At 51.1% G+C, this 12,858-nt stretch overlaps 1 protein-coding gene across 1 annotated transcript; it reads left to right on the top strand.

Annotated features, from left to right (window-relative positions):
* Positions 1 to 2,092: 2,092 nt before the first annotated feature.
* On the top strand, positions 2,093 to 12,276 carry GGA1 (golgi associated, gamma adaptin ear containing, ARF binding protein 1). Its single transcript, XM_031600132.2, has 17 exons — positions 2,093 to 2,348; positions 2,433 to 2,517; positions 2,652 to 2,727; positions 3,380 to 3,478; positions 4,734 to 4,857; positions 5,355 to 5,455; positions 6,444 to 6,524; positions 6,883 to 7,020; positions 7,149 to 7,230; positions 7,653 to 7,760; positions 8,053 to 8,208; positions 8,998 to 9,062; positions 9,194 to 9,369; positions 9,479 to 9,762; positions 10,006 to 10,175; positions 10,384 to 10,494; positions 10,665 to 12,276. The coding sequence occupies exons 1-17, from the start codon at positions 2,318 to 2,320 to the stop codon at positions 10,773 to 10,775; spliced, it is 1,998 nt and encodes a 665-aa protein (XP_031455992.2). The 5' UTR covers positions 2,093 to 2,317; the 3' UTR covers positions 10,776 to 12,276.
* The last annotated feature ends 582 nt before the right edge of the window (positions 12,277 to 12,858 follow it).

Raw genomic sequence — 12,858 nt, 5'->3', positions numbered from 1 at the left:
CAGCTGGAGCAGGGAAATCAGAAAAGGGAAGAAAAGACCACAATATTGTCAGGAAAGTGAAAGGTCTCTGGCAGAAAGCTTTGCCACAGAAAGAGGAATGTGGCAGGGGAAAGGGAACACCAGTGGTCAGAGCCAACAGGAAACACATCATACCTCTATCTCTTGCACACGAGCACATCTGCAAACATTGCACGGTTCACAGAGATACACTGGAGAGAAACCAAACAAATGTGGGAGCAGAGCGAAGGTGACGGAGCAGTACTGTCTGGAGGCAGACAGCCATCTGGGGAGGCCTACCTGCCTGGAAAAACCCTTGCACAACACACCCAGACATTCCTGCAGCCCTCCCCGGCGTTGTTTGTGCCATGATTCACCACGAATGTGGCTTCAAGCCACGGCTGAGCAGCAGCAGCAGCCAATCTCCTGCCTGCTGCTGCCCTCTGTGGGACAGCACAGCTCCCAGCCCAAGCTGCTGTTTCCCTGGCATGCAAACTACCCGGGCCTCCGGCTTGTGCATAATCACTTTCCTCTGCAACTGGCTACACACTAATTATAGTTTCAGTATTTTCCTTCTGGATCAGCGTTAATTACAATACGGAGCGTCTCGCTCCATTAGGCTTTAAATCTTGTTTGGGATTCCAGCTGTCAGTAAAAATGAGTTGAGGAAGGTTTTTCTCAGGATGCATCGAGCTTGGTTATGGGGAGCAGAATTTTGAAAATCTTTTTCATAGAACCACAGAATGGCTTGGGTTAAAAGGAACCTCAGAGATCATCCAGTTCCAACCCCGTGCTGTGGGCAGGGCTGCCACCCACCAGCTCAGGCTGCCCAGGGCCCCATCCAACCTGGCCTTGAACCTCCAGGGATGGGGCACCCACAGCTCTCTGGGCAGCCTGTGCCAGTACCTCACCGCCCTCTCCATAAAAAACTTCCCCCCAGCATCTCATCTGAGTTGCACAGAAAGCAGATGCAACCAAAGGGGAAGGAGCCTGCCAAGTTTCTAAGCAATAAAAGAAAGGCCTGAAATGCTGCAGCTAACATCAGTGTTACGGATGAGTTCATTTGCCATTGTTTGCAGCCAGCTGAAAAGAGGTGCAGCCTGCCGTTCGCTTTATGCTTGCTTAAGACTGTTTGATGCCAAAGCGAGGAAAATAAACATTTAAAGAGTGAAACTTGAGCAAAAGACTGAAACAGCAGACTGAAAAAACACTGCTTCAGTCTCTTTCTGGGTCAGGGAGCAGAGACACGCACCTCCCGCTCAGATCACATGTGACCTACAATAGCAGTACTGAGGTCCTGCAAATGACTTCAAGATTCTCAGAAAAACTGAAGAGGTAGCAGTAATAGGCAGGAGTGACTCATAGGACCGAAATAACTCACGTAAAACATGCCTGAACACAGCAAAGGATGTGGCAATTTGCTAAGAATGGCCCTGAAAAAAGCTTTGTGAGGCAAGGCGGTAAGAGTTAAAAAAAGAATCGCGTTCAGGCACCAGAAGGTAGTTTTATAATGGCCAAGTTTCCCCTGAACACAATGGCTGCCCATCCGGAAAAGCCATCAGGGTGACACTGGGGCAGCTCCTCGTGGGATCTGCTCTGTAAGTGATGCAAAGCACCGCACAGGGAATGCATGGTGCTCCCTCCAAGACCACAGGAAGGCAGAGAAAACAACCTTTATTAAGCGCCATCGTTTGCACTAAGAGCCACAAAGAGAAAGGAGAGAGCTGTTTACTATTCCTGGAGGCCTTAAGTTCCACCAAGCAAGAAAAAGACAGAAGATTAACAACTATTTAAAAACAACTGCTCCAGGAGCGCAGAAGCAGGCTCGATATCATTATAATGCCTTTAAAACACCAAACCCCACGGAAGCGTCGCCGCCATTTTAAAAGCCTGAGCTCCACTCCCCTCAGAGCGGACGGACACGCAAGGCGCATGCGCTGGCGCTGGCCGGCTCGTGTCCTTTTAAAGGACACTCAGCTCCTCACGAGGCGGAAGTCGTCTGCGGCTCCACCAGAAGTAGCTTCGCTTGGCAACAGAAGGGCTTCTTCCGGTTGGACTCCGTGCGACGGTTGGTTTCCGGCTCTATTCATTCGCCTCTCTATACCCTCCTCCTGGAGGCCTTCTTCCCGCGTCTCACTTGTTCCCCCACGCGATGAACTCTATGGTAACTCGGGCGGTGTCACGGCAGGGGGCGCGCGGAGCGGCGCTCTGCACTTCCGACTTCCGGCACTCTATGGTGGAGCCGGCGGCGCTCTAGAGGTTTCTGGGCTCTCTCGATGGGCCGGTGGCGGCCCCGCTGAGGAGCGGCGGCGGCCCCGCCATGGAGGCCGAGACGCTGGAAGCGCGCATCAGTGAGTGTTGGCGGGGGCGGATGGGAGGGAGGACGGGGGTTGAGGGAACCCGCCTCATTCGCACTGCCCTTCTGCCGCCCGCAGACAAGGCCACCAACCCGCTGAACAAGGAGCTGGACTGGGATGGCATCAATGCGTTCTGCGAGCAGCTCAACAAGGAGCTGGAGGGGTGAGTGGGCCTCAGGCCTCGCGGTCCGGTGCTTTGTCAGTGCCTTCAGCTTGTGACATGCTCTCCTGCCCCAGATAGCAGCACGGCTGGGTGGGCCTTTCCTCAATCACCATGCAGCTTTTCTCTCCCTCCAGCCCTCCCCTCGCCACCCGGCTTCTTGCCCACAAGATCCAGTCCCCGCAGGAATGGGAGGCCATCCAAGCCCTCACGGTAAGGCAGGACGTGATGGAGGGCGATGTGGGTGTCCCACCAAAAGCTCATGGTGCTCTGGGAAAATCCCAGTGCATGGGGTGGGAGAGAGGTGGCAGTTGGCAGCACCCAATGGAGGATGACAGGTGGGGAGCACCCTGTCCTTAGGGAGGAGCATGGGAGTCATTGGGAAGTTTTTGTTCCTCTTATCACGTAGTGGATTTGTGAAATGTGGGGTTTGTGAGCTCTCTGCCTCAGGATGGCTCTGCTGCACTAAGGGTGTCCTCTTCCATGGTGATCAGAGGGCTGCAGCATCTCTGCTATGAAGACAAGCTTAGGGAGCTGGGTTTCTTCAGGCTGGAGAAGAGAATGTTCCATGGAGACCTCACTGTGGCCTTCCTATACTTGAAGGGAGCTCATAAGCAGGAAGGGAATTGACTTTCATGTTTTAACAGTAATAAAATAGTGATGAATGGCTTTAAACTAAGAAACAAGAGATTCAGGTTGATGTTAGGTGGAAAATCTTCATTCAGAGAGTGGTGAGGCAACAGGACAGGCTGTCCAAGGAAGCTATGGATGCCCTATCCCTGGAGACGCTGTAAGGAAAACCTCAGGTTCTGTGCCTGGCAAGAAGCCAAATGTTGACCTAGCTCATGGGCTCATCCTCTCCCAGGTGTTGGAGTCCTGCATGAAGAGCTGTGGCAAGCGCTTCCATGATGAGGTGGGCAAGTTCCGCTTCCTTAACGAGCTCATCAAGGTGGTGTCACCAAAGGTGGGTCCCTGGGGATCTTCCTAGGGGTGATGATGGTGGAAAGAGGGCTTTGGGATGAAGTAGTAGAGCAGAGGGGCCAGAGGTCTTCTGGAGTGTAGGGAAAATGGGACAATACTGAGAAGAGATTTAATCCACGTTCCTGTTGAGTTTTCCAATGGGAAGCTGAGCTTTCACCCACTGCTCTAGGCTGATTTTTTTGTTGCAGGAAGCTGAGGGCCAGCTAGACCTGATGCAGCCAGCACTTGTGAGACTTCTGAACCCATCAGCATGCCTGGAGTCACTTTTGCTGCATTTCTTCTAGGCCTTTTTTGTGCTCGGGAACCTCTCAGCTTTGATGCTGTGACTCTTATCTCTCCAGGGTATCCCAGTCTTTTTGAGACACTGAGGACAAGCCCAGACCTGGTTGGCAGTGCTCTGGCAAGTCCATCTGAAGGACCAGGTCCTTACCTGCTCCTCTGCTGATGCTGCTGTTTCTGCAGCAGCACATACTGGACACACTGTTCTATTCAGCCAGGGCAGTCAGCTCATGATGCCAGCAAGGATGGAGTTAAGGAAAAACAGACTAAATATAACTAAGGAAAACTGGAGGCTGTCAGTCACAGCTTGTGATCTGTGTGGATGAATATCTGAATATCCATGAACTGTAACAGTATCATTCTGCAGTCATCTTGCTGGGGTGATCTAAAGGATGTCATCTGCCTTAAGCCACTGGCAGCACACTTGCTGTTTTTACTCCCAGCACACAGCAGACCCATGGCATAAGAGTGAAGGGTGACTGCACAGTAGTGGGAAAGCTGCTTCTAGCAGTGAGGAGTTTGTGGCTTGCCAGCTTGCTGTAGAGAGTGTCAGGCACTTTGTGATGCAGCATGCAGCTTGAGGGTGCAGTGGGCCTTGCCCTAGGAACTGTCACCTACAGCCCTTCACCTCACCGCCCAGTCCTGCTGTCTGAAGGGTTGCCTTTCCCGGCAGTTTCTGATAGCAGCATGCTTTCCTTCACAAGGTGATAAAGACCCTCCTGAGCATTCCCACCCATCCATGAGTGTTGCCAAGGGTCTGCTGGCCCAGCATTTCTCCCACCTCCTGTAGTGGCACAGGACATGTTGCAAGGGCCTCGTGAGCTTTCCTGCTTGCTTCCTCTTTCCTCTTCCTTGTGCCGTTGGGAACTGTCTCACTTCTGGGGGAGGAGAGGAAGGGGACAGGCTGGGCTTGCAACAGTTTATATGAGCGTCAAGTCACCTCTTCTGTGTTTCTGTAGTATCTTGGTAGCCGGACACCAGAAAAAGTGAAGTCAAAGATCCTAGAGCTGATGTACAGCTGGACACTGGGGCTGCCTCACGAGGTGAAGATCTTGGAGGCCTACCAGATGCTAAAGAAACAAGGTAAGAGGCAGTGGTCTGGAAGATTTTTCTCCTTATTCATCCAGGCAGAATCTAAAACAGGCTCTGCATACCCTCTGCCCAGACCCAGCACATCCATAGCTCTGCCAGGTTCCACAGAAAGGGCTGCTAAAGAAATGGGTACCTTGGAGCTCCTGGATGGGCAGAGGGAATTGCAAGGGGGTCTGAAGTGCTTAATGGGTTGGAGGAAAATATTGCTTGTTCCCTACAGGAGGTGGCGCACTGGAATGGATTGGTGCTGAAGGGATACAAGTGCTTTGGTAATACTGAGTGCTGGATTTTTCAAAGACAGGACAGCGCTGAAGGGGGTAGTACTTGTATAACAACACAATTTAAGATCATGGATGGCAGAAGCAGACCCTAATCCCTTGTGCTCCAGCTAGGCTTGATGAGCTGTTAGGAAAGAATTGACCTAGGTGGTAGTGTGTCCCCCCACAGTGGGTGAGGCCTCCTGATCTCGCTGTTGGTCTCTACTGCAGGTATTGTGAAATCTGACCCAAAACTGCCTGATGATGCTCCTTTTCCACCACCTCCTCCTCGGCCCAAAAACATCATTTTTGATGATGAAGAGAAATCAAAGGTAAGAGGTCTATGCAGGTAAAGAGCAGAGGGCAACATCTTCTCTGCTCTGAGGTCTCCTGTACTCCAGAGTAGAAGATCCAGTAAGAGTCAAGAGTCTGCATGCTTCAGGAAATGCATCAAAGGAATGTTGAGGGCTGACTGCAAAATTATGACAAAGGAAACAGCCTTAGGTGAAGCGTGTGGGTCTGTTTGACCTTTGGAGCTCTTAACTGTGGGATGGTGCAATGGGTGACATGCTGACATTAGCCCAGCAGATTCTGAGAGGTTTGTTTTGCTCTCTCCAGGCTTCAGAGTTATCTGGCCCTAAGGCTTAAATAAATCCCAGCCCCAGATGCTGTTAAGTTTTCCCCACTCGCACCATTGCATTGTGCTTATAGCCCAGTTACTTGTATCTTCCTGGATTCATCCTATATTGCCTTTCTATCAGTCATATCACCATTCAGACAAACCTCTGATATTTTTAAGCAAGTATTAGGCTTCTCTGTTCCATCAGTAGAGATGTGATGTCAGTTTGCTGCAAGGTACATAATCTGTTTCCACTGATCACAAATGGGAAATTGTGGATGTCCTGAAGGACTGTTCAGTGATTATGAAGTAGGAGAGAAAACGGTTGGTCTCCCTCTTTGCCAATTATAGCTGCAAAAGGAGTATGTGTGGAGATCAGAATAGCCCATTGCAACCCCATGGCATCTCCCCATATAAAACAAGTTTTGTCTGTCGCAGGATTCATGCTGCTGTGCTCCAGGGTCTCTATTGTGAGTAACAGACAGGGAGGGGCTGGCTCTGAATGCAGGAGACTTTCACAGAAAGACCTCTCTTACACAACCAGAACCACAATGGGGAAAGGAAGACAAGTTGTATTTCTCTCCCTGGTTTCTTTTAGGTAGGGCGTCGCCACAAGCTCTAGTGCTGCAAGGGCAATGTCAGCTGCCATCTGTCAGCTGCCATCCATCAGCTTGGGCTCAGAGATTCTTCCTCTCTTGCAGATACTGGCACGTCTCCTGAAAAGTTCCCATCCTGAGGACCTTCGGGCTGCCAACAAGCTCATCAAGGAGATGGTTCAGGAGGTATGGCTGAGGAAAAAGGGGTCGGGGAGCCATGGCCTGGATGGCAGTGCTTGGTACCAGAGGGCAATGGATCAGTTGTTCAGCAGCAGCACCAAAGAGTCCTTGTATGACTTGTGCCATCCTTTAGCTATTTGGAGAAATGACTGTAGGTGAAGCTAATGCAGCACAAGATCTGCGGTGGTTCCAGTCCTGTCTGGCAAGTGCTGGTGCAGAAATAACCTGGGGTTTTCCCACTGAAGTTGTCTGTTCTGGGGGACAGTGTTGCTGTGACTAAAGTCAGGGAGTTGGTGTGTTGGCTGGCCCAGCTTTCCTTCCTCCTCACACTGCTGTCAAGCAAGGACATGCATTTCCCCTCCAGGACCAAAAGCGCATGGAAAAGATCTCCAAGAGAGTGAATGCCATTGAGGAAGTGAACAACAATGTGAAGCTGCTGACAGAGATGGTGACAAACTACAGCAAGGGGGAGACAACAGAGAGCAATGAGGACCTGATGAAGGTGAGGAGAGGCTATCCCAGTGTCCTCCCTGGGTTTAGCAGAGACAGTTGTTTCTCCTGTGTTCCTCCTGCTTAGTTTGTACCCCATTTGAACATCCTGCTGCTCATCTCAGTACCTTTTTCCCCCAGGAGCTGTATCAGCGCTGTGAGCGCATGAGACCCATGCTATTCAGGCTTGCCAGTGACACAGAAGACAATGATGAAGCTTTGGGTAAGCAGACCTGACCCTGCCTTTCTTGTTCTGTATGCTTCTCACTCTGTCTTCTATTAGGGAGTCAATGTTTGGGCTGCCTATGGTAGAGCATCTTTTAGGAGCCTGCCACTTCTTGTGGTGGCTGCGTGCTGTAGGCTAGCTATTCTATGGCTTGGTGCTAGGTGAGGGCAGATGACCCCAATCAGCAGTGTTCATTCCCTTTGTTGTAGAAAGAAAGTTTTGTGCTTATGCTGCTGAAGCTGGAGCTGTCAATGTATTTTGATGCAGTTTGCAGTAGCAGAGGCAGAAGTGCTGCCTGTGGTGGGATATCATCAGCTCCTTGGGCCTTACTTTGAAGAAATAGACTGAGATGGGTATAAAAGTCAGTCTTGGGTTTCTCTACTTTTTTTAAATCTTATCTTCTACCTCTTACATTTCAGCGGAGATCCTGCAAGCCAATGACAACCTGACACAGGTGATCAATCTCTACAAGCAGCTCGTGTGGGGAGAAGAGGTCAATGGGGAAATGGTGGCTGGTCCCCTTCGAGGTGAGAAGACCTGGGGAATAGGGAGATGAAGCACAGAGACACTACTGCTGATTTCCTCTGGTGTAACAGAAGACTGAGAGGAGTGGGAAGGGGATACCTGCAGGATGTCAAAGATAGGCTGATGAGATGAGGGAATGGCTTGTGGAGATGACTGTTGCATGAAAGGAGGAAACTGAGAGAGAACAGATAAGGATTTCCCTCTCCCAAGTGTAAGGAAGAATGGGAACTGCATCTCAGCACTCTGAGACAGAAGCCTTATCCCAGTCCTTCTCACCTTGTGTTTTCTTTGCAGGCAGCACCTCTGCACTTCTGGATCTGTCAGGACTGGAGCTCCCAGCAACAGGACCTTCCTACCCAGCCTTGCCCACCCTTTCAGGTGGTTCAGCAGTCCCTGTGCCTGACCAAGGTGGCTCTGTTTCCTTACTGGATGATGAACTTATGTCTTTAGGTGAGAAGACCAGAGCAAAAGCTTCCTGTTACGTCCTTCACCACGGAGAGTCTGAGTGGATGGTGGTTCCTGTGGCAGGAGTGTGAATGAGGGATAGCTCTGGGAGAGGTGACTCACGAAAAACCAAGATGTCACCCTCGCTTAGAGCAAGGGAAAAGGCAGGAAAGACTCTGGCTTGATTCTGAACTTCAATCTCATAGTGTTTTTCTGACACCAGAGAACGTACAGGGGATGTACCTTCTGATTTGTTCTGGATAAACTAACCTGTCAGGTAAATCAAGACCTGATACAGTGTCCATCAGCAGATGGCATGACAAGAGTGGATCACATCCAGCTCTTCATGTGATATCAACTGCAAAGTGTAAACACGTTAACAATATACACTTCTAGAGCTGTTCAAATGCAAGTTGCAAGTCTTGTGTGGTGCCACTCCTAGAAGGTTCTAGAGTTCTATTTTTCCCAATGAAGTGTACTCTCCTAGGACAGGTGCTTCAGGTACAACAGCATGAAGTAGTAGTATGGTCCCCCAGATGCAGGTGAAAGTGGGATCTGTTGCAGTGGGAACTAGACTCAGAGTGAGGATCTTTGGACAGAGAAAATACCATCCTCCCTGTTCCTTCCTATGTAAGGATGGAGGCTTGAGATGGGAGACCATGTTGGTGACTCTGCCCTACTGCTTCTGTGTCCTGCCTGACCAGAGGAATCTGTTACAGATGCCTCATTTAGGCCCCTTTAAGTGTCCTTACCCACATGGCAGATAGGCTCCATTTTTGCTTTTCTTCCTGGCAGGCCTGAATGATCCAGCACCACATCCTGCCCAGGCTGGTGACAGCAGTGGCTGGAACAGCTTCCAGGTAACATGCTGGGAGCCAGAGAAGCTGGTGGGGTAGGTGGTGGAAGGAACAAAAGGAGTAGATAAGGAAGTGATTGGAGGCGTTGATAAGGAACCCTGCTGATGGGGGGCTTCTGTGCACTCTTTCTGCAGTCATCAGATAGCAATGAGCTCAGCATCACCCCTGTTGTGGTAGCAGCGCCAGTCAAAGCAGATGTAGGTACATCCTCCCCCAAACCTACTTTCACAAGTGGCCTGGATGACTTGGACCTCCTGGGCAAGACATTGCTGCAACAGTCTCTGCCTCCAGAGTCCCAGCAAGTGCGATGGTAAGTAGGATCAGGGCAATCCTGCATCTCTCCCCACCCTTTTCATGGACATAGACATTTCGGTGCTCTGTTTCACTCCTCGCTCTCTCTTTCTCTCTCTAAACTACAGGGAGAAGCAGCAGCCACCTCCCCGGCTCACTCTGAGGGATCTTCAGAACCGGAGCAGCTCTGGCACCGCAGCCCAAAACTCCAGTGTCCTGCCTGTGCTCCAGGGTGTTTCTCCTAACCCCCCATTGCCCCTGAACTCAGAGCTGCCTGCTCCTGCTACGCTTCCAAAAGTTGCCACTACACCATCAGGAAGCACTTCAGTCCCACCACAGCCTCCTGCCTCCACGCTGCCCCCAGAGATCTCACTAGCCAACATCACTGTGCCTCTGGAGTCAATCAAACCCAGTGAGCTGGGATGAAAGCCTGGGAAGGGGGGAAATTAACTGTTTGGAAGCTCACCACACAAACTGGGGGGGAGGAAATACTGGACAGGGTATGAAGAGAGTGCATAAATTGAAGAATGTGATAAAACTTGCCTGTTGGATTTTTGGGGAGGTTGTATCTCTGTTGCTTGTGTGGAGCGTGGCTGATGGGAAGAATTTCAGTTCCTTCTTGACTGACTACTACCTGTCCCTGCCTTTCCCACAGGCAGCATCCTTCCTGTGACAGTGTATGATCAGCATGGCTTTCGCATCCTCTTCCACTTTGCTAAGGATGCCCTTCCCGAGAGGCCCGACGTGCTGGTGGTGGTGATTTCTATGCTTAGCACGGCCCCACAGCCCATCCGTAACATTGTTTTTCAGTCTGCTGTCCCCAAGGTAAGGCAACTGCTGGGGCTTGGGTCCACAGGCAGTTCCTATGAGATTCTCCCTTTGCAGAAGAGGTAGGGTGGGGGAGAGCTCTGTGGAGCAGGACCCAAAACAATATTTCTTTTTTCTTAGAAAGTGAAAGCTCCCTATATATCTGACCAGGGCCTCCATCTGTAATGTTCCTCAGCAGTGTGGGATGCTTTTCTTTTCACCCTAGGTGATGAAGGTGAAACTACAGCCACCTTCAGGCACAGAACTGCCAGCGTTCAACCCCATTGTCCATCCCAGTGCCATCACACAAGTCCTGCTGCTTGCTAACCCACAGAAGGTAATAGCACCATCCATTGGTGCCTAGGTAAAGCCCTGCTCCCCTCTGCCTGAAACAGAATGAACTATCCATATTCCCTGTGCTCTGTGCAGCTTCCTAGAGACGTGAATGACTTGTCCTTCATGTTTTCCTTTCCTTCTGACTGCTTATCTTTTCTCTCCTTCCTCCAGGAGAAAGTGAGGCTACGATACAAGCTGACCTTCACCATGGGAGAGCAAACTTACAATGAAATGGGGGATGTGGACCAGTTCCCCCCACCAGAGTCCTGGGGCAACCTCTAGGGCTGCACATTGTAGGCACTACACTTGGAAGCCAGCCCTGTGGGGCTGAAGCAGCCTGAGGAGATGGGGAGGGTGGGTGGGGGGCTGCTGCTCATGCTCAATTCTCCAATCGGCCGGGCAAGTGCCAGAGGGAGTGTACCTCCAGGATGAGAGTAGACACCAGGAGATGTTCATCCCACAAGAGCAGGAGTGCAGTCAAGCTTCTTGTGGCTGAACAGTTGCCTTCCCTGCTCTTCCAAAGGCAACCCTCCCTCTCTAGTTTGTTCAGCATCTCTTCTAACCCTGCTTTCCCCCTCTTGGTGCAGTGGGAAGCAAGGATGGGGAGCTTTTAACAGCCTCAGCCTGAGGCAAGGCCTAGCAAAGGAAGATCCTTTCCTTTATCTGTCTCCTCTCCCACAACCCTTCAGCTGCTTCATGCTCTGCATTGTTCTCTCATGTTAGCAAATGCTGAGCTGTGGGGTATCTTCCCTTGCCCTAGCCTTGCAGCTGGGCCCTAGTGGTTTCCTGTCTGATGGGATGACCCTAGAACTGAACAATGACTTAAGTGTCTTCCCAGCACCAGAGAGCAGGCAGTGATCCTTGCTTTTGGAGGCCAGGGAGAAATCTTCCCCTACGCCCCTCTTTCCAATAGCAGGCAAAGCTGTTGGTAGGAGGTGAGCACTGGGAAGGGCTCACTCTGTGTCTCCCCATCTGCTTCAGCTCTGGCTCCTTGGCTTCTGGGCAGTGGACTCCTGCAGGGAGGAAGCACACATCTTCCCACTACGCTTTACTGCAGCATTTGGGACTGCGGCTGCAACATCGCCTGTTTGTCCTTGCCCCTCGCAGGGCTGACACAATTCAAAAGGGGCCTTCAGTGGGCTGAATCCTTTCTCCTTGAGGCTGGGGAGGGGAGAGGTGGGAGTTGGGCTCTGAGCATCGCCAGGGGGCACCATCAAGCTCTGCACTGCGGGGACGGGGGTACAGCTGTGCCTTGTGCCCCCGCCCAGAGGGGGCTCGCTCCAGCCCCCTGATCACTGTGACACTAGAGTGAGGATCTGCAGGCATGGAGGAGACCAGGGGGTGGCATGTTTTAGGCAATCCGTGTCCTGATGGGGCTTGTGGCCATAGGAACTGCTTTCCCTCTCTAAGCTAGTTTGAGCTGGGTCTTAGGGGCAAACTGAGCTCTGTGTTAACTTGCCAGAGGTAGAAGGCAATCTGCACATGATGGAGATGAGTGAGGTGCTTTGTATTCTCTGCTTGGAACAGTGAAGGTGGAAACTGGGTGCAGCATGTGCTGGAGAAGAGGGGGAAGCAAGGTCTTTATGCTGAGGTTCTGCTGTGTCTTACTTCCCTTTCTGGTCTCTTTTCAGGGTTTTGTATGGGTTTTTTTTTTCTTCGCAGATCTTGTTTGGTTCTTGAACAGACTTGTATATATTTTCAGTGCAAATTCTGTAAATGGAAGAAGACAAAAATTAAAAAAAAAAAAAACGCCCGGCGCGACAAATCTGCTGTATTTATGGGAAATAAAGACTTCTTTCCTCATGCTGTGCCTTCTGACTGTATTTTCCCCTGACTGCACTGAGGAGCTGTTGGTCCTGCATAGGGCTGTTGCCAGCTCCTCTTGGGCCTCACTGCTCCAATCTCACTGGCTCATGAGCAGGGAGAGTGAATGGTGGAAGTCCCCAAGCTGCTCTCAATTCCTGTTTGAGAGCAGGCACCATCAACGTTATGAGCTGTACTCTGCTTCCTTTTCTCTGGGGCAAGCAGTGGGCAGGAGTTGGTGCCCCCCAGCTCATGTGGGAGCTGCTCCCAGACTGCAGGGCTGTTTGCAGGCTGGTGGCTTTGCAGCAAAACTTCCTCCTCCCCGAGGTTGCTGATCGGAAGCAGCTCTATTAGGGCAGTTTTGGTGCAGAGCTGGGGGTTGGTTGCTGAGAGTTAGGCGTGGGTGGCCACTTGGTTGAAGGTTTTAGAGCAAAATGATGCTCAGGCAGCATTCCCTTGCTTGGTCCTCCCCTTAGAATCATTAAAGTTGGAAAAGACCTCTTAGATCATCTAGTCCAACCTCCCACTTGCCGATACTGCCCACAAACCTATGTCCCTTGGA

This window comes from Phasianus colchicus, chromosome 1, assembly GCF_987193195.1.
Source record: "Phasianus colchicus chromosome 1, bPhaCol1.hap1.1, whole genome shotgun sequence".
In the NCBI taxonomy this organism is placed as follows: domain Eukaryota; kingdom Metazoa; phylum Chordata; class Aves; order Galliformes; family Phasianidae; genus Phasianus; species Phasianus colchicus.
This window is presented reverse-complemented; position numbering and strand designations above follow the sequence as displayed.

What these genes read in the sequence shown, in the direction of transcription:
- GGA1 (XM_031600132.2), top strand. Translation starts at nt 2,318, where the DNA reads ATGGAGGCCGAGACGCTGGAAGCGCGCATCA. An exon ending in AGACAATGATGAAGCTTTGG is followed by an intron (nt 7,231 to 7,652) that starts GTAAGCAGACCT and finishes CTTACATTTCAG; the next exon opens with CGGAGATCCTGCAAGCCAAT. An exon ending in TGCTTGCTAACCCACAGAAG is followed by an intron (nt 10,495 to 10,664) that starts GTAATAGCACCA and finishes TCCTTCCTCCAG; the next exon opens with GAGAAAGTGAGGCTACGATA.